The sequence below is a fragment of the Lytechinus variegatus genome, chromosome 6 (genome assembly GCF_018143015.1).
Source record: "Lytechinus variegatus isolate NC3 chromosome 6, Lvar_3.0, whole genome shotgun sequence".
In the NCBI taxonomy this organism is placed as follows: Eukaryota; Metazoa; Echinodermata; class Echinoidea; order Temnopleuroida; family Toxopneustidae; genus Lytechinus; species Lytechinus variegatus.
In genome coordinates this window covers 20,308,818-20,336,482 of record NC_054745.1, presented here as the reverse complement: position 1 = coordinate 20,336,482, position 27,665 = coordinate 20,308,818, and the positions used below count along the sequence as shown (strand labels likewise).

At 36.5% G+C, this 27,665-nt stretch overlaps 1 protein-coding gene across 1 annotated transcript in view; it reads right to left on the bottom strand.

Annotated features, from left to right (window-relative positions):
- Window positions 1-27,665, bottom strand: part of LOC121417626 (leucine-rich repeat-containing protein 15-like) — an 82,920-nt gene that overhangs the window by 19,621 nt on the left and 35,634 nt on the right. Inside the window, exons 15-18 of the mRNA XM_041611362.1 lie at window positions 26,133-26,207; window positions 22,160-22,297; window positions 16,982-17,125; window positions 8,285-8,491 (exon numbers count right to left, since the gene is read on the bottom strand). Coding sequence (XP_041467296.1) covers window positions 8,285-8,491; window positions 16,982-17,125; window positions 22,160-22,297; window positions 26,133-26,207 — 564 coding nt within the window. The remainder of the gene's footprint in view (window positions 1-8,284; window positions 8,492-16,981; window positions 17,126-22,159; window positions 22,298-26,132; window positions 26,208-27,665) is intronic.

Sequence of the window (27,665 nt, the reverse complement as noted above, 5' to 3'; positions counted from 1 at the left end):
ATTTGATATCACAATTTTTTTCATGTACTCTTGCTTAGGACACCACAAAGAGTTTCTATACCAAAAATTAGTACATTTGGAGCTTTATTTAGGGAATTAGAGGAAAAAGTATGATTTCGCATACTAATTACGCATAAATTAGCATAATCACTTAATAGCGATTCGCACGAAATAAATTACTATACAATCTTATAGACTATGTCCAAGGCAACCCGTGTGTCAATTTTCGGCGCAATCGCGCGGTCGACAGCCGAGATCTCTGGGGGGGCCTGGGAAGCCCCCCCCCCGGCCATAGGAACTCCCAAAATACCCCGGCCTAGATAGGGTTAATACTGTGCATTATATACAGCATGTAGACAAAGTCTGAACAATCACAGTGTGGAACACAATGTGAACATGTCTTCATACTGTGCAATATATACAGTATGTAGACAAGTCTGAACAATCATTGTGGAACACAATGTGAACATGTCTTCATACTGTGCACTTAATACAGTATGTAGACAAAGTCTGAACAATCAGTGTGGAGTACTGTGTGAACATGTCTTCATACTGTGCACTATATACAACATGTAGACAAAGTCTGATGAATCAATGTGTAACACAATGTGAACACGTCTTCATACTGTGCAATATATACAGCATTTAGACAAAGTCTGAACAATCAGTGTGGAACAGAGTGTCAACACGTTTTCCTACTGTGCACTATAAACAGTATGTAGACAAAGTCTGAACAATCAATGTGGAACACAATGTGAAAATGTCTTCATACTGTGCACTATATACAGTATGTAGACAAAGTCTGAACAATCAGTGTGGAGCACAGTGTGAAGATGTCTTCATACTGTGCACTATATACAGCATGTAGACAAAGTCTGAACAATCAGTGTGGAACACAGTGTGAACATGTCTTCATACTGTGCACTATATACAGTATGTAGACAAAGTCTGAACAATTAGTGTGGAACACAATGTGAACATGTCTTCATACTGTGCACTATATACAGTATGTAGACAAAGTCTGAACAATCACAGTGTGGAACACAATGTGAACATGTCTTCATACTGTGCACTATATACAGTATGTAGACAAAGTCTGAACAATCAGTGTGGAACACAATGTGAACATGTCTTCATACTGTGCACTATATACAGTATGTAGACAAAGTCTGAACAATCACAGTGTGGAACACAATGTGAACATGTCTTCATACTGTGCACTATATACAGTATGTAGACAAAGTCTGAACAATCAGTGTGGAACACAATGTGAACATGTCTTCATACTGTGCACTATATACAGTATGTAGACAAAGTCTGAACAATCACAGTGTGGAACACAATGTGAACATGTCTTCATACTGTGCACTATATACAGTATGTAGACAAAGTCTGAACAATCAGTGTGGAACACAATGTGAACATGTCTTCATACTGTGCACTATATACAGTATGTAGACAAAGTCTGAACAATCAGTGTGGAACACAGTGTGAAGATGTCTTCATACTGTGCAATATATACAGTATGTAGACAAAGTCTGAACAATCACAGTGTGGAACACAATGTGAACATGTCTTCATACTGTGCACTATATACAGTATGTAGACAAAGTCTGAACATGTCTTCATACTGTGCACTATATACAGCATGTAGACAAAGTCTGAACAATCAGTGTGGAACACAATGTGAAGATGTCTTCATACTGTGCACTATATACAGTATGTAGACAAAGTCTGAACAATCACAGTGTGGAACACAGTGTGAACATGTCTTCATACTGTGCACTATATACAGTATGTAGACAAAGTCTGAACAATCAGTGTGGAACACAATGTGAACATGTCTTCATACTGTGCACTATATACAGTATGTAGACAAGTCTGAACAATCACAGTGTGGAACACAATGTGAACATGTCTTCATACTGTGCACTATATACAGTATGTAGACAAAGTCTGAACATGTCTTCATACTGTGCACTATATACAGCATGTAGACAAAGTCTGAACAATCACAGTGTGGAACACAATGTGAACATGTCTTCATACTGTGCACTATATACAGTATGTAGACAAAGTCTGAACATGTCTTCATACTGTGCACTATATACAGTATGTAGACAAAGTCTGAACAATCACAGTGTGGAACACAATGTGAACATGTCTTCATACTGTGCACTATATACAGTATGTAGACAAAGTCTGAACATGTCTTCATACTGTGCACTATATACAGCATGTAGACAAAGTCTGAACAATCAGTGTGGAACACAGTGTGAACATGTCTTCATACTGTGCACTATATACAGTATGTAGACAAAGTCTGAACAATCAGTGTGGAACACAGTGTGAACATGTCTTCATACTGTGCACTATATACAGTATGTAGACAAAGTCTGAACAATCAGTGTGGAACACAATGTGAACATGTCTTCATACTGTGCACTATATACAGTATGTAGACAAAGTCTGAACAATCAGTGTGGAACACAGTGTGAACATGTCTTCATACTGTGCACTATATACAGTATGTAGACAAAGTCTGAACAATCACAGTGTGGAACACAATGTGAACATGTCTTCATACTGTGCACTATATACAGTATGTAGACAAAGTCTGAACATGTCTTCATACTGTGCACTATATACAGCATGTAGACAAAGTCTGAACAATCAGTGTGGAACACAGTGTGAACATGTCTTCATACTGTGCACTATATACAGTATGTAGACAAAGTCTGAACAATCAGTGTGGAACACAATGTGAACATGTCTTCATACTGTGCACTATATACAGTACGTAGACAAAGTCTGAACAATAAGTGTGGAACACAGTGTGAAAATGTCTTCATACTGTGCACTATATACAGTATGAAGACAAAGTCTGAACAATCAGTGTGGAACACAATGTGAACATGTCTTCATACTGTGCACTATATACAGTACGTAGACAAAGTCTGAACAATCACAGTGTGGAACACAATGTGAAAATGTCTTCATACTGTGCACTATATACAGTACGTAGACAAAGTCTGAACAATAAGTGTGGAACCCAATGTGAACATGTCTTCATACTGTGCACTATATACAGTACGTAGACAAAGTCTGAATAATCAGTGTGGAACACAATGTGAACATGTCTTCATACTGTGCATTTAATACAGTATGTAGACAAAGTCTGAACAATCAGTGTGGAAAACAATGTGAAAATGTCTTCATACTGTGCACTACATACAGTATGTAGACAAAGTCTGAACAATCAGTGTGGAACACAATGTGAACATGTCTTCATACTGTGCACTATATACAGTATGTAGACAAAGTCTGAACAATCAGTGTGGAACACAGTGTGAAGATGTCTTCATACTGTGCACTATATACAGTATGTAGACAAAGTCTGAACAATCACAGTGTGGAACACAATGTGAACATGTCTTCATACTGTGCACTATATACAGTATGTAGACAAAGTCTGAACAATCAGTGTGGAACACAATGTGAACATGTCTTCATACTGTGCACTATATACAGTATGTAGACAAAGTCTGAACAATCAGTGTGGAACACAATGTGAACATGTCTTCATACTGTGCACTATATACAGTATGTAGACAAAGTCTGAACATGTCTTCATACTGTGCACTATATACAGTATGTAGACAAAGTCTGAACAATCAGTGTGGAACACAATGTGAACATGTCTTCATACTGTGCATTTAATACAGTATGTAGACAAAGTCTGAACAATCACAGTGTGGAACACAATGTGAAGATGTCTTCATACTGTGCACTATATACAGTACGTAGACAAAGTCTGAATAATCAGTGTGGAACACAATGTGAACATGTCTTCATACTGTGCATTTAATACAGTATGTAGACAAAGTCTGAACAATCAGTGTGGAAAACAATGTGAAAATGTCTTCATACTGTGCACTATATACAGTATGTAGACAAAGTCTGAACAATCAGTGTGGAACACAATGTGAACATGTCTTCATACTGTGCACTATATACAGTATGTAGACAAAGTCTGAACAATCACAGTGTGGAACACAATGTGAAGATGTCTTCATACTGTGCACTATATACAGTATGTAGACAAAGTCTGAATAATCAGTGTGGAACACAATGTGAACATGTCTTCATACTGTGCATTTAATACAGTATGTAGACAAAGTCTGAACAATCAGTGTGGAAAACAATGTGAAAATGTCTTCATACTGTGCACTATATACAGTATGTAGACAAAGTCTGAACAATCAGTGTGGAACACAATGTGAACATGTCTTCATACTGTGCACTATATACAGTATGTAGACAAAGTCTGAACAATCAGTGTGGAACACAGTGTGAAGATGTCTTCATACTGTGCACTATATACAGTATGTAGACAAAGTCTGAACAATCACAGTGTGGAACACAATGTGAACATGTCTTCATACTGTGCACTATATACAGTATGTAGACAAAGTCTGAACAATCAGTGTGGAACACAGTGTGAAGATGTCTTCATACTGTGCACTATATACAGTATGTAGACAAAGTCTGAACAATCAGTGTGGAACACAGTGTGAAGATGTCTTCATACTGTGCACTATATACAGCATGTAGACAAAGTCTGAACAATCACAGTGTGGAACACAATGTGAACATGTCTTCATACTGTGCACTATATACAGTATGTAGACAAAGTCTGAACAATCAGTGTGGAACACAGTGTGAAGATGTCTTCATACTGTGCACTATATACAGTATGTAGACAAAGTCTGAACAATCACAGTGTGGAACACAGTGTGAACATGTCTTCATACTGTGCACTATATACAGTATGTAGACAAAGTCTGAACAATCACAGTGTGGAACACAGTGTGAAGATGTCTTCATACTGTGCACTATATACAGTATGTAGACAAACTCTGAACAATCACAGTGTGGAACACAATGTGAACATGTCTTCATACTGTGCACTATATACAGTATGTAGACAAAGTCTGAACAATCACAGTGTGGAACACAATGTGAACATGTCTTCATACTGTGCACTATATACAGTATGTAGACAAAGTCTGAACAATCAGTGTGGAACACAGTGTGAACATGTCTTCATACTGTGCACTATATACAGTATGTAGACAAACTCTGAACAATCACAGTGTGGAACACAATGTGAACATGTCTTCATACTGTGCACTATATACAGTATGTAGACAAAGTCTGAACATGTCTTCATACTGTGCACTATATACAGTATGTAGACAAAGTCTGAACAATCAGTGTGGAACACAGTGTGAAGATGTCTTCATACTGTGCACTATATACAGTATGTAGACAAAGTCTGAACAATCACAGTGTGGAACACAATGTGAACATGTCTTCATACTGTGCACTATATACAGTATGTAGACAAAGTCTGAACATGTCTTCATACTGTGCACTATATACAGCATGTAGACAAAGTCTGAACAATCAGTGTGGAACACAATGTGAAGATGTCTTCATACTGTGCACTATATACAGTATGTAGACAAAGTCTGAACAATCAGTGTGGAACACAGTGTGAACATGTCTTCATACTGTGCACTATATACAGTATGTAGACAAACTCTGAACAATCACAGTGTGGAACACAATGTGAACATGTCTTCATACTGTGCACTATATACAGTATGTAGACAAAGTCAGAACATGTCTTCATACTGTGCACTATATACAGTATGTAGACAAAGTCTGAACAATCAGTGTGGAACACAGTGTGAAGATGTCTTCATACTGTGCACTATATACAGTATGTAGACAAAGTCTGAACAATCACAGTGTGGAACACAATGTGAACATGTCTTCATACTGTGCACTATATACAGTATGTAGACAAAGTCTGAACATGTCTTCATACTGTGCACTATATACAGCATGTAGACAAAGTCTGAACAATCAGTGTGGAACACAATGTGAACATGTCTTCATACTGTGCACTATATACAGTATGTAGACAAAGTCTGAACATGTCTTCATACTGTGCACTATATACAGTATGTAGACAAAGTCTGAACAATCAGTGTGGAACACAGTGTGAAGATGTCTTCATACTGTGCACTATATACAGTATGTAGACAAAGTCTGAACAATCACAGTGTGGAACACAATGTGAACATGTCTTCATACTGTGCACTATATACAGTATGTAGACAAAGTCTGAACATGTCTTCATACTGTGCACTATATACAGCATGTAGACAAAGTCTGAACAATCAGTGTGGAACACAATGTGAAGATGTCTTCATACTGTGCACTATATACAGTATGTAGACAAAGTCTGAACAATCAGTGTGGAACACAATGTGAAGATGTCTTCATACTGTGCACTATATACAGCATGTAGACAAAGTCTGAACAATCACAGTGTGGAACACAATGTGAACATGTCTTCATACTGTGCACTATATACAGTATGTAGACAAAGTCTGAACAATCAGTGTGGAACACAATGTGAACATGTCTTCATACTGTGCACTATATACAGTATGTAGACAAAGTCAGAACATGTCTTCATACTGTGCACTATATACAGTATGTAGACAAAGTCTGAAAAATCAGTGTGGAACACAGTGTGAAGATGTCTTCATACTGTGCACTATATACAGTATGTAGACAAAGTCTGAACAATCAGTGTGGAACACAATGTGAACATGTCTTCATACTGTGCACTATATACAGTATGTAGACAAAGTCTGAACAATCAGTGTGGAACACAGTGTGAAGATGTCTTCATACTGTGCACTATATACAGTATGTAGACAAAGTCTGAACAATCAGTGTGGAACACAATGTGAACATGTCTTCATACTGTGCACTATATACAGCATGTAGACAAAGTCTGAACAATCAGTGTGGAACACAGTGTGAAAATGTCTTCATACTGTGCACTATATACAGTATGTAGACAAAGTCTGAAAAATCAAAGTTTGGAACACACTGTGAAAAAAATCTTCACACTGAGAACTACATACATAAATGTTAAATGTTTCCACAAAGAAAAATTGCATAAGCCAATTTTATCTTTATGTATTTCTTTGTTTTTAGTATTTCCTATGTATTTGCTTTTTCATCTTTTGTTTTTCATTGTTTTTTCATTGGAAACTATTACAGACCATGTAACAAATAAATTAAACCCTAAATTAATGAAGCAAACCAATTAGAATGAAAAATAATCACCCTTCAATGAATTTCATCTCCCATAGACCTTGTACACAAAGTATAAAAATAAGCCATTTTGGGCTTCACATTGTCTCATAAACAGTCATGTGGGTCGTGATGCTATACCCGTATATTAAGAATTTGGTCTCAAAAGTTGCGCGAGACTTTAAAAAAAAAGCTGTAAAATTTTGTTGCGCTATCTGTATGCATTTTGGAAATATCGCGCAAAGCGTTGGGGGCCATCATTCCCCCCCCCCCCCACCAGTCCTCTTAGCGTTAAAGCCTGTGTATAGCTTTTGTAAAGGGTCAATAATGTGATTGATAATCGAATATAATCTAATATGACAGTCTTACTGAAGCGTAGAGACCGTTAGTTATTTTCCAACTGCACTTCTCTGAGAAAATTTCAATTATTCAAATCTTGGATATATAGCGCCCTCTCTCGGCAATGCTTGTTTTGATAAAAAAAATGGGCATTCAAGCACTTATCTTATCTTTAGTGATTAGATATCCAAAAGTTACAGACAATTAAGAACATATCTTGAAAGTTTCAGCCCATTCCATGATTTGGAATAGGATTTAATTGAAAGACAAAAACACACAGATATTTTAATTTGATCGGATGACCCGATCAAGTTAAATTTCCATGTAAAATCGCAAAATTTATCCTGTAAAACACATTTTCATTTCATATCCTCCACATCATAACTGTTATAGGGCATATCCATTCATATTAGCTAGCAATGAATTGGAATAGTGATAGGTGCATTTTGGTGGATTTACCAAAACTATACACAAGCTTTAACTACTTGTGTGAGTTATTGCTGATCGATACTGAAGAGTAATATATCATTTGAAATCTTAGTTTGTGCTTTTTCTGGGGTGGGTGTTCACAAATATCATATCCATTGACCTGGCCACAGAGGATTATCTATTATTCTGAGAGTACTTTGACAATGCTCAGCTCCCTCAGTAACAAAAGCATAAACCTCTGTGGCCAGGACCCTGATAATATCTTCAAATTGCCCAGTGTATGTGTGTACTATCCTGTGAGACACTGTATTTTTTCAAGCATGGGTATACATACCCATAGTCCATCTTGGTTTGTTGCAGGTCTGGAAATGGGAGCTCTATCAATCGATTGTTGTACACGTAGATGGTCCAATAATAATGTTTTGAAAATGTCCCTGGTTCGATATAGGTGAGATCATTATAGCCCATGTCGGTATAGCTCAAGATTGTGTCTCTGAATATGTCCTTTGGTAAGTACTCTATATCATTTCCAAAGAGTTGGCTGTGTGGTAGAACAAGAAAAAAAAATTGTTGTGCCAGCTAGTGCAAGAACACCCTTAGCAAAACATTTTTGCATTGATGCAGAAACGCCCTTTGATACGAAATTACATGATGCTAAAGACACTTCTGCACCTATGCATAAGGGTGCAGTGTTAAGGACGTTCTTGCACCCAAGTGACAGGGGGATGACAAAGATTGAAAAGCAATATAAGACACGTCACCGCACTGGTCAAAGCAAGCACAGGGGAACCGCACTCAATATTAATCAATGGGGTTACCGTTAGGTGCACGCATTGGTCCATTCAAGTGAGAAGCATTTCACCATTGTCAGAAGTTTTATCAGACAAGTCCTGTTCTATCCGACAGTTACTGTATATGCCTCTCAGCCAATCAGAATTAAGGAAAGGTTGTCAGATCTGACTTGTCAGACAAAAATGTTGATGAAACACTCCCTTGAAGAAAACAATCTTGTGAAATACCCCCATTCGTTGATTGTAAGAGAGATAGAGACAGACAGAGAAAAAGATGGGTGACTGTGATAGATAGTGGTGGTGACTGGTCCCGGGGGGGGCCACTCCCATTGACAGATGGATACCATGCGCAACCATGGGGTCCCAAAAAGCACCCTGAACACGAATTTTCCATATTCTGAAAATGCACCCCTAAACAAGTATTGGCGTCTGAAACTCTACCCTTAACAAGTACTGGACACAAATCAATACTCTTGGCAAGTATTCCCTGAAATGAAGCCCTTAACAAGTATTGTTATGTCACAGGTCTGTTGGTCGTCGGTTTTACCTTTACACACCATTTGGTTAAGTACGGCCTTACCTTCCACACCTTGCACAAATCAGACTCTAAACACGTAGTGTTGGGGCAAAAAGGACATTCTTTATAAAACATTTGAATTTTGTTTTATCATCCCGGCAAATTTGACCCTAAACATGTAGCTTTCTTAGCGAAATAGATGCTCTTTTTTTGTTATTTTTGTGTTATTGACACCCTTATCACGTTACGTATGTAACGTGCCCTATCTTGAAAAAGACATCCTTTTTACGTGTTTTTTTGGTCGTGCATGGTATCCACTCGTCAATGTAAGTGCCCCCCCAGGCTGTGGTCGTACTCTGAGAAATGCATCTGAACTATCCCTTCCCAGGATGATAACCGACAGGTATCGGAACTCCTCCATCCCTTATTTCATTCGAACTTTTAACATTCAGTGAATTTACTGTGTGCAATTTTTTAAATCATATTTTTCTTCCTGCTAGCTTATCAAATGCATGTATGCTTAATCTAAGACTATATCTGTATGCATTAATAAATTTTCTCTCATGTACCTGACGTGCGGTATATCTCTGTGATATTTTCTTTTTCTCTCCTCTCTCCCACTTGTTCTCCTCTCTTTTTTCTTTTTCCTTGTTCCCTGATCTCTCCTCCTTTCTTCCACTTTTCTGCAACTTCTCTTTCCGATTTCATCACACTATTATACATGTACAGTATGCTATAAATCTTTAGATAGCTCTCTTTAAACATGTGATTGTCAGTTTGCTCATCCTGGGGATAATTTTGACTTTGATGCTTGCTCAAATGTATTCAAAATTCAAAATCTCTAACAAGTATTGTACAAATTTTATGATTGCATTTAAACATTTCCATGTACCTGTTGTGCAATATTCCCTAACTGGGTGTGATGTATTTTCCTCTTTGCTTTCTCTCTCTTCCCCTTTTCTCCCTTTCTTTCTCTTTTATCTCTCTTTTTGCTCTCTTTTGCTTCTTTTCCTTTTCTGTAGTTTTTCCTTTCATTAATACATCAAACTCCCACTTGCTTCATTCACTTTGGACAGCATTGTTATGCAATCAGTAATGCAAATCATTAATGGTGTATTTTTATATATTCTCCCTTTGATTTGGTGTCTGACTGGCATCTATAATTGATGCTTATCTTTTTCTCTTTTTTTCATCATGGAATTTTCATGTAATGCCTTGTGTACTTATGTAACCTATGATTAGATATGCCCTTTTTAAGATTTTGTCTGACCTTTCCATTTCTCTCTTTCTGTCTTTCTCCCTCTCTGTTTTGCTCTTGTCCACTTGTCTATCATAATCCCCATCATGTCACTTTCTAGTTTGTTTTAACTTCTTAATTGCAATCTTGCTTTTTTTCCTCCTTTATCCTTTTTTCCATCTTTCATTTATTTTTGCTACATCCCCCTCTCTTTGCCTCCCTTTTCTCACCTTTTCACATGCTTACTCTTGCCATGCTTGCCCCCCCCCCTTTCTTAATTCTCACCTGCTTTCCTGTGGGTTTTTTTTAGATTTAATGTGTTTGATTACATGCATCTGCCCATTCAATTTGTTGTTATACTGGTATTACAGTTTTACACATTGTATAATTTTTTTTCCATTTTGTTATTTGTTCAACAATGGTTACTGAATGTTATATATTTATAATACTTTCTCTGTTATGTGTTTTTTATTGTAAAATCACATTGTTAGTATTCTGACTTTTTGATGAGTATTGTTGAATAAAACCAAATTGAATTTGAATTTAAATTTGGTTGAGATGTAGGGGAATATAGCTCAAATTTTTGATAACGTGCTGGCCCATTTACATAAATCAAATTATGTTTATAAATCAATATACAATAAAAATGAAACCGAGATTTAGAGATGATTCATCATAACTTAATCATAAATACAATAGACCAATGACCTACCAATGTAAAGCTTAGAATCTCCTATTTCATCTGAAATTCCTTCGATTATTCCTTATCCATGCATGAGTGAGCAAAAACAATTTGATAAAAGGATTCTAAAAACTCATTTGGCGGCGGGGGGGGGTATCTGAATTTCAAAATGAAAATCATGTCTAAAACGTTCAATATCTGCTCTGTTATTTGATACCTTAATCACACAAAATTGTCAAAAAGTAAAAAGTTATGTTCCCTCAAAACAATGCTTGTATTTCCATAATTTCATTAAATGCGTTTTCACAGGTTTCCCACAGATGCTATCGCACGGTTAACAAAAGACTTAATGCATGGCTGATCGTCAACAAAACAGGGTATCGAGTGAGCCTGAACGCTAGCCTGTAGAAGCTCTTCATTTTATGAAATAATTGGAATTCAAGCCATACTTCAACTAATCAGAACTTTCTTATTTCTCGACCATTTTCTGTAATTGAGGTATCAAATCAAAGAGCAGATATTGAACTTCTTAAAAATGTGGTTTTCTTGTTGAAACCCAGATACAGCCTGCCAGTGACTTTTTGGTTTCCCCTCTTTCTCACTCGTGCATGAATGGAAAGTAATCGAAGTAATGTCAGATGAAAGAGGATTGATTGATTGATTGATAAAAATTTAACGACACTTTCAACACATGTGTGTCATTTAAGTGTCGGACAGTTAATCTGGAAAGGTTACTATAATACAGTACAAATTATCCTAATGCAACTTTACAAAGGAACAGGGTTATAAATGTGTAATTATCACTAATAAATTAATACGTTAACTACTTCCCCGGGATAACTTCCCTACTCTTTACGAAAGGAGGAGTAGGTTTTTTAACGTGCAAATGGTGCGACTCTCCTTTACACGGGACCGACGGCTTAGAGTCTCCTCCGAAAGACTAGACAATTGGAATAAAATACCTTGCCCAAGGGTATACCTGTTGTGATTGGGATTGGAACAGTTTCCCACCTAAAATCTAATAAAAAGATTGATCTCCTTCAGGAAATTTACAATACATAATCGTGAAATATCTCTAAATAATGTCTTAAGGTCAGGAACATCATAAAAGTTAGTACGAATATGTGTAAAATCAGCACATTCAATGCAGATGAAAGAGGAGATTCTAAGCTTAACAAAGGTAGGTCATTTGTCCATAGTATTAGCGATTAAGTTATGATAAATCGCTTAATCTCTGTTTCGTTTTCTGTGGGATGCACTCTATAGGCAAATTAAGGTAAGGATAAATTATACACCCAAAGTAACGGTTCTTAACGAACAAGGTAAACAGAATTATGTTAAACAATTGAAAGAGTGAAAAAGCTAGAAAACTACTATGAGTGTGTTTGAAGAGTCTATTGCATTGACTAAGAAAAGCATCAAATTTTAAGCATTAAATGTTAAAGGAGAAGCTCAATCTACCTATAACTTAATAGTCAGGTCCAGATTTGAAAAAAGTAGACTGCCATAGGCAAATTGTGTTAATGCTGCATTACAAAATGTTTAATATAATTTGAGGGTGCTGAGTCCAAATTTGCTGTTGCTAACATTGATTTTGATGTTAAAATCCTGAAATTGGCAAAAAACAATAATGGTCACCATTCTACACTTTTTTACTCTATTCTGACTCCCAAAACTTGTAACCAAAATGTTTGTCAACGTTTTTTTTTGGTACTATTTGATCTCAGGAATAACATGCTAAAAATCCAACAAAATCCGGATCTGGGAAAGTGGTTATTTTTAAGATAGCGTCTAAGATGGCCACCATTAACTGAAAATTTAAAAAAATCATTTTATCTACCATAGACACCTTTTTCGGTGCATACATGTATTCAATGGTGAAAGGGGTAAAAGGAAAGACTGAACATAAGCACTCCAGGTTACCTTAACATAAAAGATAACGTAAAAATGGCTGCCATGTCCTAAAAATTCACAATTCATCTATATTTAAGCGTCTTTTATTTGGGTTTTATTCATTGGTTATTTCATTGGTCGAGAAGTAAACCAGGGCTAGTTACAAGGACAGTCAATGGTCCACTATGTCTAAAATCCCAGATGGCTATCAAAATTGAAGTCTAAAATAGCTGTTGTTATCTAAAAACCCTAAAACCCAACATAGTTTGTTTAATATCTGCCTGGGGTATATGATTATGTTGTCTAACCCTTGGTGTAAATGGTCAAGTAATATATTAGGATAAGTTACAAGGGCAATCAAAGGTCCTGTATGTCTAAAAATCCAAGATGGCCTCCAATTAAGTAGTCTAAAATGGCTGCTGATACTTAACATGCACAGAGTAAATTATGGCTCTCTGTATGGGGCTATATTGCATCACACTATTAAATACATGTACACAGCCTTATAAGAGTACTGTAATAAATACAGGCAATTAACAAGTGGAATGCCTCTGGCCGTCTCACCTGCATCACGCAATTCAATATAGCAGCAATGCTGACTTTGAAAACTACTATAACTTGCACAAGATGTTCAGTGATACTTGAGTTACTCTTTTGTCCACGTTTTATGAATTAGACTAATACACTTACAGATATGATGGTAATTCAACAAAAAAAAAACATGGCCAAAGTTGATTGACCTTACATGACCTTTGACCTTGATCATGTGACCTGAAACTCGCACAGGATATTAGCTGATACTTGATTACTCTTAGGTCCAAGTTTCATGAATCAGATCCATAAACTTCCAAAGTTATGATGGTAATTCAACAGATACCCCAACTGGGAAAAAGTTCATTGACCTTTGACCTTGGTCATGTGACCTGACATGCACACAGGATGTTCAGTGATACTTGATTACTCCTATGTCCAGGTTTAATGAACTGGACCAATATACTTTCAAAGTTATGATGGTAATTCAAAAAATACCCCCAATTTGGCCAAAGTTCATTGTCCCTAAATGACCTTTGACCTTCATCATGTGAGCTGAAACTTGCCCAGGATATTCCGTGATACTTGATAACTATTTTGTCCAAGTTTCATGAATCAGATCCATAAACGTTCAAACTTATGATGGTAATTCAACAGATACCCCTAATTCGGCCAAGGTTCATTGACCCTAAATGACCTTTGACCTTGGTCATGTGAGATGAAACTCATGCAGGATGTTTAGTGATACTTTATTAACCATATGGCCAAGTTTCATGAACTAGGTCCATATACTTTCTAAGCTATGCTGTCATTTCAAAAACATAACCTTCGGTTAAGATTTGGTGTTGATGCCGCCGCCTTCGGAAAAGCGGCGCCTACATAGAGTCTCACACTGCTATGCAGGTGAGACAAAAATTTACATAATTTATTTAGAATCCATCTGGAAGATATGAGGTTGGTGTCTACACTACAACAAGGGTTAAATATTACTTTTGGATTAGTTGCAATGGTATGAAGCTGTCCATTTTGCCTACTTCTAAAATTGGGTTAAAATGACTGCTGTCCCCAAATCATGAAACCACATAGATAAATAAAGTGTCTTGAAATATCTATCAGTAAATTACATGCATGGAACTTTTTAGGTGAAAGTGTATCTTATTTTTACTCATTGTTTACTTATTGTTTATGTTTACTTATTGTTGCACCACCATCTAATTATGTCACTTATTATTGTAATACATATTTTCATGAGTCTTAAAAACAGAGACACCAAAATAGTGGCACTAGATGGGATATGAAGTATTGTCATTTTTGTATCAATGGTGGCCAATTCGAATGTAATTTTTTAGCATTCTTCAATTTTTTGACAATATGAACAACATTGTATCCTGTAATTTGTCTTTACCTTTATCATTTGACCCTTGAAATCATAAGATAGGCACAAAAGAAATTCTAGATAGATAGTTTATGCACTTTGCAGTCAGATTTTAAGATAAAGTTACTATCTTTTAAGAGATCATAATTTTTTTTGGCAAAACTACACCACTGATAAACCTTGATATTTTTCCTATGTAATTTTTCTCTTTGGAACCATAATATTTTACATGTTTAATTATATTCTCGGTATACCCCAAAGTTATTTCTACCAGGTGGATATTATATGAATGTGGACCATTTCAATGATACAACGTCCATTATAGATACCATTTTGGAAGGTCATCTTGGATTCCCTGAAACACTCGCTAATCATCTTGCAAACATCATTTGCCTTAAAAGCTTTTTGATGATTTTGATTTTCATTTTGAGGAGTTAATTTATTTTTGGAGTTAATAAACACTATGTTGGATTTCCAGGTAACCTTGACGACCTTTTGTAACTATATGCTGTCTCAATAGACTTTGTTTAACCCTATCTAGGCCGGGGGGGGCCTCGGAGGCCCCCCCCCCTCAACAAATTGTGCGATATTTTCACCGCGCGAAATTTTTTTACCGCGCCGCTCGCTGACTTTTTACTTTCAAGTCTGGCGCAACTTTTGAGACCAATTTTGCGTCACCCGGGTACGTGGTTCCGAAATTACGCAACATTATGTAAGTGCATGTCAGACCAAAAATTGCTCAAAAACGTGATTTCGTGTACAAAGTCAATGCAAATTGTGTTTTCAACCAAAATTCATAAATGCATGATTATTTTTAGTTTTGCTGGTCTAAATGTAATTATTTTATGCTTTTTATGATCACAGAAGAGTCCCCAACAAATTTAATTGAAAAAACAATGAAAAACAAAAGGTCAAAAAACAAAGAAATACATAAGAAATTGCAAAAAACAATATAATACATAAGAAAATGATTTGATATCGCAATTTTTTTCATGTACACTTGCTAAGAACAGCACAAAGAGTTTCTATACCAAGAATTAGTACATTTGGAGCTTTATTAAGGGAGTTAGAGGAAAAAGTATGATTTCGCATACTAATTACGCATAAATTAGCATAATCACGTAATAGCAATTCACATGAAATAAATTACTATACGATCTTGTAGATTATGTCCCAGGCAACCCGCGTGCCAATTTTCGGCGCGATCGCGCGGTCGACGGCCGAGATCTTAGGGGGGGGCCTGGGAGGCCCCCCCCCCCGGCCATATGAACTCCCAAAATACCCCGGCCTAGATAGGGTTAATCCTAACATGCCTAAGTATCATAAAATGGACATCTATACCCTAAAAGTTATGACATTTCAAAAACTTAACCTCGGTTAAGATTTTATATTGACTTCGCCGCTGCCATGGTCATCGCTGCCGTCAGAAAAGCGATGTCCATGTCTTGCTTCTGCTATGCAGACGAGGAAAAAATGGCTGACACAATAAAGATATCACAATGTCAATATGCCAGCATCGCCCTACTATCAAACATTTGGCTATATTATTTATCAATCAGCAGCTGTGAATCATGGCAGCCATCTTCGAATTAAAGATGGTTGACGAATCAATTGGACACATTATGTTTGCAACCCTGGGTATCAAAAATAACACATAGATCCCAAGTTCTGAAATATAATTACCCATACAATTTGTTTAATATGGGAAACTGCATTAAAAATGCTGCCATTTTGGTTTTTTTTTGCCGATTTGAGGATGAAAACGTCGGAATCAAGTTTGGCAAACAGCATTGCTAGATTCAGCACCCCTGAATTACCTTAAAACACACTTATTAAAATCTGGACCTGACCATAATAAAAACAGTAATATAAGAGAATATTACTGGTGAAGCTTCCTAAAAATATGTTATTCAATAATATTGCTATTCAGCATACGATTTGGCATGTATTTGTGAAATTATTAATATGGGTGATGAAACAAAATACCGGTACACTGAAAACTTACATTGACTGAAGGTTGAAATCCCCAAAGAACGCACTACCAGGTATGTGCTTCATTCTCATGTACTTCAAATATATCGCTCCTAACGATGACAGATTCTGAAAAGCGCCCTCATGCGTGAACTCAAACCTATTGTCATTCAAATAGCTAAAAAAAACATATCATGAAACTAAATGAAACAATATGATAATGAAATATACATCATTCATTATGATAAGTGTGATAGTGGTACATGTATTACTCCTAAATGTAGTTCTTTTTCTGCTGATATTGATAGCAGATTGGAAATGCTTTGACTTGTATATGAGCAATGCCATAAAATATGCATGTCTGACCCCTATCTGTGGGACCTTCAATGTTCTCAAAGGACCATGACTTGGTCAGTTCATGTAGCGAAGGAAGACTTGAGAAAAATGCAGGTCAGCCGTACAAAGAAGGTTGATAATTTAACGGAATTGCCCATGCATGTTTTTGCTTCACATATCTACATAATGTATAAAGCATGGTTTGGTGTTTGGGGACTCCACTGGACATAATCTCTTATCAGCTTGCATTAAGGGGTTACCATTCATGTTTTATGAATCACTATACTTTATGCATTTTATGTATTTCAGGGTTCCCAGCTTTTCAAGAAAACAAAATTCTGTGATTTGTCCCTGATGAAGTTTAAAAATCCCCTGATGATCATTCAAACCCATTCCCACTTTCGCATGTTTTTAAGTTGTTGAAATGAATTACATTATTTCTGAGTATAAAAACTGTACTGCAGTAAAAGAGGCTACACTAAAAAAAAGCCACTATAACCAGTCATTCAATGGATGTTGTTTTGATATGCAACAAAATATAACAGAGTCAGACTGACTACCATGCTTTCAACTTATGGGCCGATCAAAATTCCCAGATTTTTCCCTCATGTGATGCATTTTTCCTTGATTTTAGGTATTTTTAATCAAATCCCCTGATTTTTCCCTGACTGGGAAAAGTTGAATAATTTTCCCTATTTGGCTGGGAAACCTGTATTTGTATATAGACTTGGCAAATACATCAAATAAAAACAAATCGGAAAATATAATTACAGAAATTACAGAATAATAGCTTAAAAATAAGAATAATCATGTTACATGCACAGAAGATGGATGTTTTATAAAAAAATTATTGGTAAAGGGATTAGAATAAACTGTAGTTTGTCTTTATTGTATATATTCATAATACCAGTTTACTTGACAATCATAGTGTGAATTTGAAAACGATTTAACCACGGACTTATTAGAGATGGACACTCATCGATTAGTGAATGAATTCACTAATATGTGTCTCTTCTTGAGCTCTGATTCTTTTCATATTTTTCTACTTTGATCCTCCTGTGTTCCGCCGTCAATTAGGCCGTGAGTTGAAAGAAACAGTTTGTGATTAACCACTTGACTGCTATAGGCTGTAATCCACACCAACCCCCCTGGTGCTACTGAATGGGACTACAACCGACAGCAACTTGGGGGAACAAATTTTAAATAATTACATCACTTTCCTCATCACTATTTCCAATATCCATTAAAAAATCATCCTCCCCTTCTGACCCAGATCTTTCATTATACTAATCACTGCTATATATCATCAAAAGTTTCGTCAAAATCCTTCTGATTCACTTCTCCACTGCGAGTCGCCAGTTTAAACTGAGCGTCGTACACTTTCACTACGGCAAAGTGAATACAAACATTTATAAATCACTGTAAAAGTATCGATAACTTTTGTGGAATAGCGCCATCTGATGTCCATAGTCTAAAATTTGATATACAAGTGCTGTTTCATCGTAGGGGTATTAACAGCGCGGTGCTGACACTAAATCTCCCATGGTATTTTGGTTCTTGTCATTATGGCCCCCCCTTAAGATCTCAGCCACGGATTGCATGATCACAACAAAAATTTGCATGATGGTAGGGAATGATGTAATCTACGCAGTTGCATTGGTACATTTCACTGAATTCATATATTTTTATCTTATATGAATTCATTATGCTAATTTATTCATGAAATCATACTTTTTGCTCCGATTCACTAAATAAATCTCCTAGAATGTTATTTTTTTGTGTAAATATTTTTTTTTAGCATTCCTAACAATTGTGAATGTAAAGAATTCTGTTACCAAGACCGATTTCTTTATATATATACACAACAAAAAAAGTAAGTCGCCCCTAAATCTAACTGCTGTAACTTTTGAACCGAATTATTTTGAGATATGATATTTCATGGGTAGTTTTATACACTCATTAAGCAACTCCTGGGGAAAAATGAGATTGATCGGTTGAGTCATGCATGAGTAATTAAAGATTGAATTAAAAATGACCATTTTTGAAAGTCACAAGAGTCGTTTTTCAGATTGTGCAAATACAAAGTTGGGCAAAAATTGTTTTTGGGTGAACTTTATAGTGTTATGCTGTTTTACTATCCATCATTTAACCATTTCAGACCAAATTTTGGTATCGTATGTTCATGGTTAAGTGAGCACGATGTATTGCAGGGGCAGCGGAAGCGGGGAGGGGGGGTGGGCTTCAGCCCCCCCCCCCAACTTTTTTCCATAAGCAAGTACAAAAATGTAATACGATTGTGATTTTTGGCATGGTCAGCCCCCCCCACTTTGAAAACTGCTCTGCGGCCCCTGTATTGTGACGTGTCATCATTGGGTTTTGGGGGTATTATCTTTTACAACTTGTTAGATAAGATCATGTTAAAATTTGAAAATGTTGATGGCTCCCCCGATTATAGGCCCCTCCATCATTTAAAATTCTGGATCCACCACTGACCTGTCCATACATTCAACTGATCCTGAGAAATTGTTAGGAAAAGATTACATTTATGCAGTATATAGAGTATTCATTCCTAAATTTTCGAACGTGCTCGCTCAACCATGAAATGGCTAAAGTTCGGAAAGTGTTTGGTGATAGAAATGATGGATGATAAAAACAACAGCAATTAAAGACACCTTTCAAACCAAATTTGCCCCCAATATTCACTTTATTAACCTTTAAAATGAGTCTGTGACATTGAAAATACCAATTTTCCCACTTTGATGCGTGCTCACTCATCCATAAACAAACAAATCGATTTCATTTTTGCTCAGAATTCTGCCCATAGGTTGATAAACATTACTGCCAAACGACATTGCTAAAGACAGTCTTGAAAAAAAGTTCCACCATATTGAATAAGGGGTTTACGTATGCTTAAACATATGCATCCATAATGTACACAAGTCTATGAGAGAGGAAGTCAAAATTTTAACAAATATGAAATGAGGGTTTGTTTCATGGACGGTTTTTGTTACTTCTGCCAACAGTTATTTAATGAAACTTCGCACATGGCTTCAGAGTAACACTATCCAAAATGTGCGCACACCAAAATAACCATTCGATTCGGTACAGAGTGGGGCCAAGGCCTTGAACTTTCTTCTCATTTGCATAATTTTCGAATATTGTGTGCTCACTGATGCATTAAACATCGGGATTTTCATAAAAATCAAATCAAATGACCTGTGCAAGGAGTTGTGTGACAGATATCCATAGTTACAAATTGCAGTTTTTCCAATAACGTAAAAAAGAGCTAATCACATTCCACATGTTCATTCAAGCGTAAATGTTTAATTTGACACCTTTGAATCATTGAAACATGTTAATTGGTCATGAACATAAAAAAAAGTTGAGAAAAGATCATTTTCAGTTAGAAAAATGATACAATACTTGCCTACGATATTTGAAAATCGCATTTTTTGTTTCCAATAAATGTTCATTGAACCGTGAAACGGTGAATATTGTTGGAGATAGTCTTCCCCAAAATAACTGTCATCATATTCTAGCATTTTTTATTGAAAGAAATGTGTAAAAATCCAATTATAGCAAATTTGGACTTGAGTTTATTCAACCGTGAAATTTAGCTTAAAAAGTTGTATCGTCTTTTAGAAAGTACCCTTTCCAAGCCTTCTGACTTGTTTTCATGATGATGAGAATGTGGAATTAGGTCCAATCCGATGGAATCAAAGTCGTGTTATTTTGCTTGTGAGTTTTGAAAAGTTACATTTTTGCCTTCTGACGGTGCTCACTGAAGCATGACGTAAGATACATCTACAACATTTACTCATAGGGTAGCTTATAAAATTACCTACACGCTCATGTAAAAATATATCAAAAACTCGCATTGGTTTGGAAATTATTGATGTTTGTTTAGGGGGGGACTTACTTTTTTTGTTGTGTATATATATTTTATTGTTTTTTAAATATCTTATGTATTTCTTTATTGCTTTTTGTTTTTTATTGTTTTTTCGATGGAAATTGTTCCAGACTTAATTCTGATCATAAATAAAGCAAAATTAATTGAATTCAATCAGTAAAAGTAGAAATAATGATACATTTATGAATTTTGGCTTAATACACAATTTGCATTGGATTTGTACATGAAATCATGTTTACATGTATGAGCAATTATTGGTCTGACATGCACTTACATAATGTTGCGTAATGTCGTAACCGCGTATCCGAACATCACAAATTTGGTCTCGAAATTTGCGCAAGACTTGATGGTAAAAAGTCAGTGAGCAGCGAGGTCAAAAAAATGTGCGCAGCAGACATATCACTAAAATTGTTGGGGGGAGGCATTATGCCCCCCCCCCCGGAAGAATTAGGGTTAATGTTATTGAGGTCATTATGTATGTGCAGAAGTGTGCAGATCAAATAACACATTTTACGTCACAAAATTGTCTGCTTCTCAATTTTGCTGCTCCAAGTGTCAAACATGTTGATTGAAAATCATTTTCTCACACAAGGCAACAGCCAACAAAACCAGGAAAGCTGTCTCTTTTTAAATATTTTTCATTAAGATGCACATAATCGCGAGGTGGCAGTCACACTTGATCTAGAAAATGATCGCGTTGAATATCCATCTATAATAGATCCATGATCTAACAAAATACATGTACCAGTATACAAACAACTTTTATGTATGATTGATTTTAAAATGAATTCAGCATACAAAATACAGTGTATACAAATGATAAACAAAAACCTGGATTGTAAGATGATGCTCTATCTAAATAAAAAGTACATTAAATTAAAACATCTTATGACCTAGTTTTGAATAGTCATATATACGTCTTCAAATATTTGAACAGAATACTTGAATTTCACGAACTATGCATACATGGTCTCTGTGGATGGTGGAAACACGTTGTTTTCAATTGTTATGATGTCATTCTCTGAGAGATGAAACTCCTTGACAGTATCCAGTGATGTGAATGCCCCGCTTTTCAGATACACTAGTTTATTCCCTATCAATTGCCTGCAAAAAGAGAAAGAGATTGACAAAATAAGTAGTTTAAAAGTAATATTCATACAAATTTCTGCTTATGCTTTATGTTTATATTAACATAATCATCAGAAATGTTATTACAAAAGAATCTAATTTCAGTATAACACTCTACCATGTACGAAAATTAACTTGTAAATATCAGACGTAAATCTTTCACTCACTGCTATAAAGTGGACCTATAAAAAATGATTGGTCAGTAAGTGCTTGTGCAAATTTTCAGTTATTTCAACCAGAATGCACAGTTATGCCTCAGAAAGAATAATCGAAAAATGTTGGAGATGTCAGAGAGTCTCAAACACACCAAAAACATGCGTATAAGGCATCCCTCTTGAAGTAATTTAGCCTGTGCCATCACGTCAGGTCAGGCAATTGCGTAGCTTGACAATTTGAGCACATGTATCCCCCGAACCCTTCGCGTCATCTGTCATCGCAATATACATGTATAAAGCTCACACAGAAATTTGACCAATAAATACAATTATCATGGCGACAATGACCCTGCCCACATTTTGCCTGTGGGTACCGAATTCGATGACAATAATATGATGCAGCAGCGTGACTCTGCAGAACCTGAAGTACATGTATTGTCCAGTATCACCTGTTGGGGAATACAATTATAGAGTAATCTGGATATACATGTATTTTTAAAACCTATCCCTAAGACCCCCACCAAACATGATAGGCATCTTTGGTTTACATGTACCTTCTAATATTGCTACTGTGTGCCAACTGTTATGACAAAGTGGAAAAAAGCAGAAGTCACAGGTTTTACCAAATTTTCCACAAAAATATGGTTACCATGGCAACCATGTCTTCACCCACTCCAAAATAATTCGGGGGCTTTGCTTTACCACTATGGACCTTCATGACAAATTTGAATATAATTGGAAAAGAAATGCAGGGACTCAATATTTACATGTTATGTACATGTATAACGCGCTTTGCCCACATGGCCCGAAGTGCTCACAATTTCAGTTAACTTATTTATACAAACAAAAAATCAGAATGACATATTAAATGAAGGCAGTTGCCTAGAACAAAAGTTTTAAGGGACTTCTTAAAAGACTCCATTGTTGAGGATTGCTGTCTTATTGCGAGAGGGAGTTTGTTCCATTCCATTGAGGATGCAATGGTAAATGTTCTATCTCTGGTTTATTTTCTTTAAGTTAGATATGTTAATTTAAGAAAAGGGCCCATTATTTGCCGAAAGGTTGGATTTAGTGTAAATGACCCTTTATATATTTATAGTGGCTAGTAATTTTCACAAAATATGAGTAAATTGTACCCAAATATTCAAATATTTGACTGGTATTTACAACAAATCTTCGGGTAATATTCGACCAGACATTTTGGGAATTCTTGAATGGTCAGCCCGACCAGAGGTGATCCTGCGCAATGATGAAACAAGCACGAGGTAAAGGGTCAAACTCTGATCAGATTATGTACAGCACGCAGTGGCTGAACGAAAATGAACCACAATCAATGCACAACAATGAACAAGAACATCAAGATTTACGCATACATACGTAATTCTGGATCGTACGTATTTCCGAAGGTTCGTAATTCCAAAGGTTTGTAATTCCAAAGGTTCGTTAATCTGAAAACGAAATAAGGTTCGTTATTCCGAAGGTTCTTCAATCCGAAAACGAAATAAGGTTCGTTAGTCCGAAAACGTAATGATTAACGAACCTTATTTCGTTTTCGGACTAATGAACCTTCGGAACAACGAACCTTATTTCGTTTTTGGTCTAACGAACCTTCGGAACATTGAACCTTATTTTGTTTTCGGATTATCGAACCTTCGGAATAAAGAACCTTTCGGAATTACGATCCTTCGGAATTACGAAGTGTAACCAAGATTTACCGTTCAAACCTTAGAGATAGATCTTGTAACTGGCGTGTTGTCTCAGTTGGTAGAGCGTCCGTCTCTAAACCGGGAGGTCGGGGGTTCAAACCCCGGCCGCGTCAGACCAAAAGGCATTGAAAGATGGGAGTTGCTGCTACCCATTTCGGTGATCAACAATTTAAGGGATAGAGCCTCGTCAATCTGGCGCTGCACAGCGGCTGCCGGGCCCATGATTAATTGGGCAAAGCAAATTTTCGGAGTATTTCATTTCATGTCTATTTCGAACAATAAAATATGGATTTTCATTTTTTTGGGTGGGGGGGATTTCAACTGCTTTGGGTCGGTCTGAACAATGGACTTATTTGGGTCTATGGATTCTGTAAGCAATGCAGCAACATTACGAAAATTTCCCGTTTGATTCTCGACCTCGCTTCGGACTGCAAACTGCGGTTTCATACCCCGATTTGTGTTTGGAATATCTCAAACAACTTTTCCAACCCCGATAAACCCATCTTGGCCAGGTAATCCCCTTGTCTCGATTTCACCACCACGGGCCAGCTAAATGAGCGTTGAGCCAAGGACGAAATGATAAACAACAGCTGTGCTATTACGTAAGACTTGTCTGCCTGTAGAAGGATCTTCGGAATGAAATTATTGTATTCGATATTAATCACGTTTTCAAAGGCATATTACATTCAGACATCCAATACTAGTCCATTTTCAATTTCGAACGAAGAAAATCGACCTTGAAATAAGGAAAGTAAGCGAATAAAAATTACGGTATGCTTAGCATGCAAGGACCGCGATGCATGCATAGTTTCTGTCCGTCCAGCAAGAAAATGGGTTCACTCGCGCAATGATACAGTCTTAACGTTCGAAAAATAGAAGTAATGGCATACCAACATACAAAGTATAATAATCATGCTGCTGATATGCACAAAAATATGAAATCATTATTTTTTTTTACCCCAAAGTCTTATTCATGATTTAAATACAAACTATGCCTGTAACTATTTTTTAATCGCAAACGTTCTATCTATGTATAGGCCTACACCTCAACTTTGAGAAAAGGACATTTATAGGCCTCACTACAGATATGATTGGCAAATGCACGTTCTTTAGAGGTGTAGAAAGGGGGTGGATGAAGAAAAATAAGTCTAGAAAGAAAAAAATTAGACAGCCAGACAGAGAGAAAGAAGGAAAGAAAGAAAGGAAGGAAGAAAGAAAGAAAGGAAGGAAGGAAGAGAGAGAGAAAGAAAGGAAGGAAGGAAGAGAGAGAGAGAGAAAGAAAGAAAGAAGGAAGGAAGGAAGGAAGGAAGGAAGGAAGGAAGGAAGGAAGGAGGAAGGAAGGAAGAAAGAAAGAAAGAAAGAAAGAAAGAAAGAAAGAAAGAAAGAAAGAAAGAAAGAAAGAAAGAAAGAAAGAAAGAAAGAAAGAAAGAAAGAAAGAAAGAAAGAAAGAAAGAAAGAAAGAAAGAAAGAAAGAAAGAAGGAAAGAAAGAAAGAAAAACTTTCTATCAACGCGTGTATACATGGAACTCCATGCGCTCGCCGGAACACATTGCAATCCATCGTGTGTGGCCCCCTGCTGTGACCGTAGATGCTGGGGTGAATTATCTTCGGACCGAGGTCAAGAAACAGGTGTTTCTATACTTAAATTTCATGCTTGAGGGCAATAGGATTTGTATTACTGGGAGAAGAGATTTGATGATAAGGAAAAATGGGGTATACAGCTCTCAAACGCGAGATTTTCGTCATGGCAACATTGATTGAACTCCTCAAACAAAGTTCTCTGTGAAATCGACCCTTTGCGACAAAAAAATGAGGGACAAAACAGAATGAAAGTCGTACAAATAAGATACACCGTAAACGGAGCTGCATCGGGTCACATGACGCAGTTTTGACTAATCGGTTATCAGTGATAATCTTTATAATACGAGATGTGTAAAATTTATATCTTACACTGATTCCAGGCTTTGTAGGTGTCCCGCCAGAAAGGCCTGCGGTACCAACTTAATATTGTTATATCCTAATATCCTGGAAAAGGTAAATAAAGAGAGAGACAACAAATCATATTTGGGAGAATTATTCAACACAGGTAACAGACTGCCAGCATCAACCAAATACGAAGTAGCAGAATTCATAGCACCACATCAAGTAATCAACTACGCAAATCTGGCACGGTTTCTATTTACCCATAATGCACTATTCTCAGCAGTGCATTCTTGTCGTACAAGCCTATTTGAATGATGAAACACTATTTCCTTATTTATTGCCTCCATAATAGTAATGTTAAGTGTAGCTTTCAAAACAGGGACTTTCCCTCTCAAAATCATTACTTAATTTATCTTTAAAAAAAGTTACAATGACTTGGCTTAATATCTGCATCATAGGATATAGCTTCCATAGGTGGGGAGCACTCACAATCATATGTGGACCCCATCTTTCAGACCTCAAGGCCCTTTCTCTAAATATACAGTACGCATGATAAAAGTTCCTTTCAGAAGCCGCCTGGCCCCGTTCACAAGACCCGTTACGAAACATCTCCATTACTCCGGCCAGCCAAAATTGTCAAGAGCGGACTGCAAAATCATTTTTCCCACTGCTATTCTGTAGCGACAGCACAGAAACGCTGTTAGTGAAGGTGATGTTAGCGCTAACAAGTCACTAACAAATCAGCCACTAACACCATGAGCAGAACTAATGCACAGAAAGCGCTGTTAGGCACAGGTGAGGTCCCGTTAGTGGGTTTGACCCTTATAGTTAGGCAACATCTATGACGTACTATAGTGATGATGTGTGGATTCGCACACATTCGTAATTCTGAAGCTTCGTTATTCCAAAGGTTCAGATATTCCAAGGTTCGTATTTCCAAAGGTTCTTAATTCCGAAGGTTCGTTAATCCGAAAACGAAATGAGGTTCGTAATTCCGAAGGTTCATCAGTCCGAAAACAAAATGATTAATGAACCTTATTTTATTTTGGGACTAACAAACCTTCGGAACAAAGAACCTTATTTCGTTTTCGGATTAACGAACCTTCGGAACAATGAACCTTATTTCGTTGTTGCATTATCGAACCTTCGGAATAACGCCACAATTTTTTCGGATGAACGAACCCTTTTAGGTTTTCGGATTAACAAACATCGAGGTATAGGCAATTTTCGTGTTTCGAAATTACGAACATTCGGAATAAAGAACCTTCCGAATTACGAAGTGTAACCGTGTGGATTAATGAAAGGGCCTTTTTCCCATAGGCTCAATGTATTATTCCAATTAAACCGGGGCTCGGAATTGCAACAGAGATTCTTACTTTGGAATGACATTGTACCGCAGTGTTTAATGAATCCTGATTATTTTAGCCATAGTAGCTCCCCAGGTTCTGTTTTAACATAATTCAAAGACCTTGAATAACATCGGTAAAAATTATCTATGAACGGCAAAAATCAATTATTGATTGATGGGGGAGGCTATATAGGTTTGCTCGTAGAGTGGAA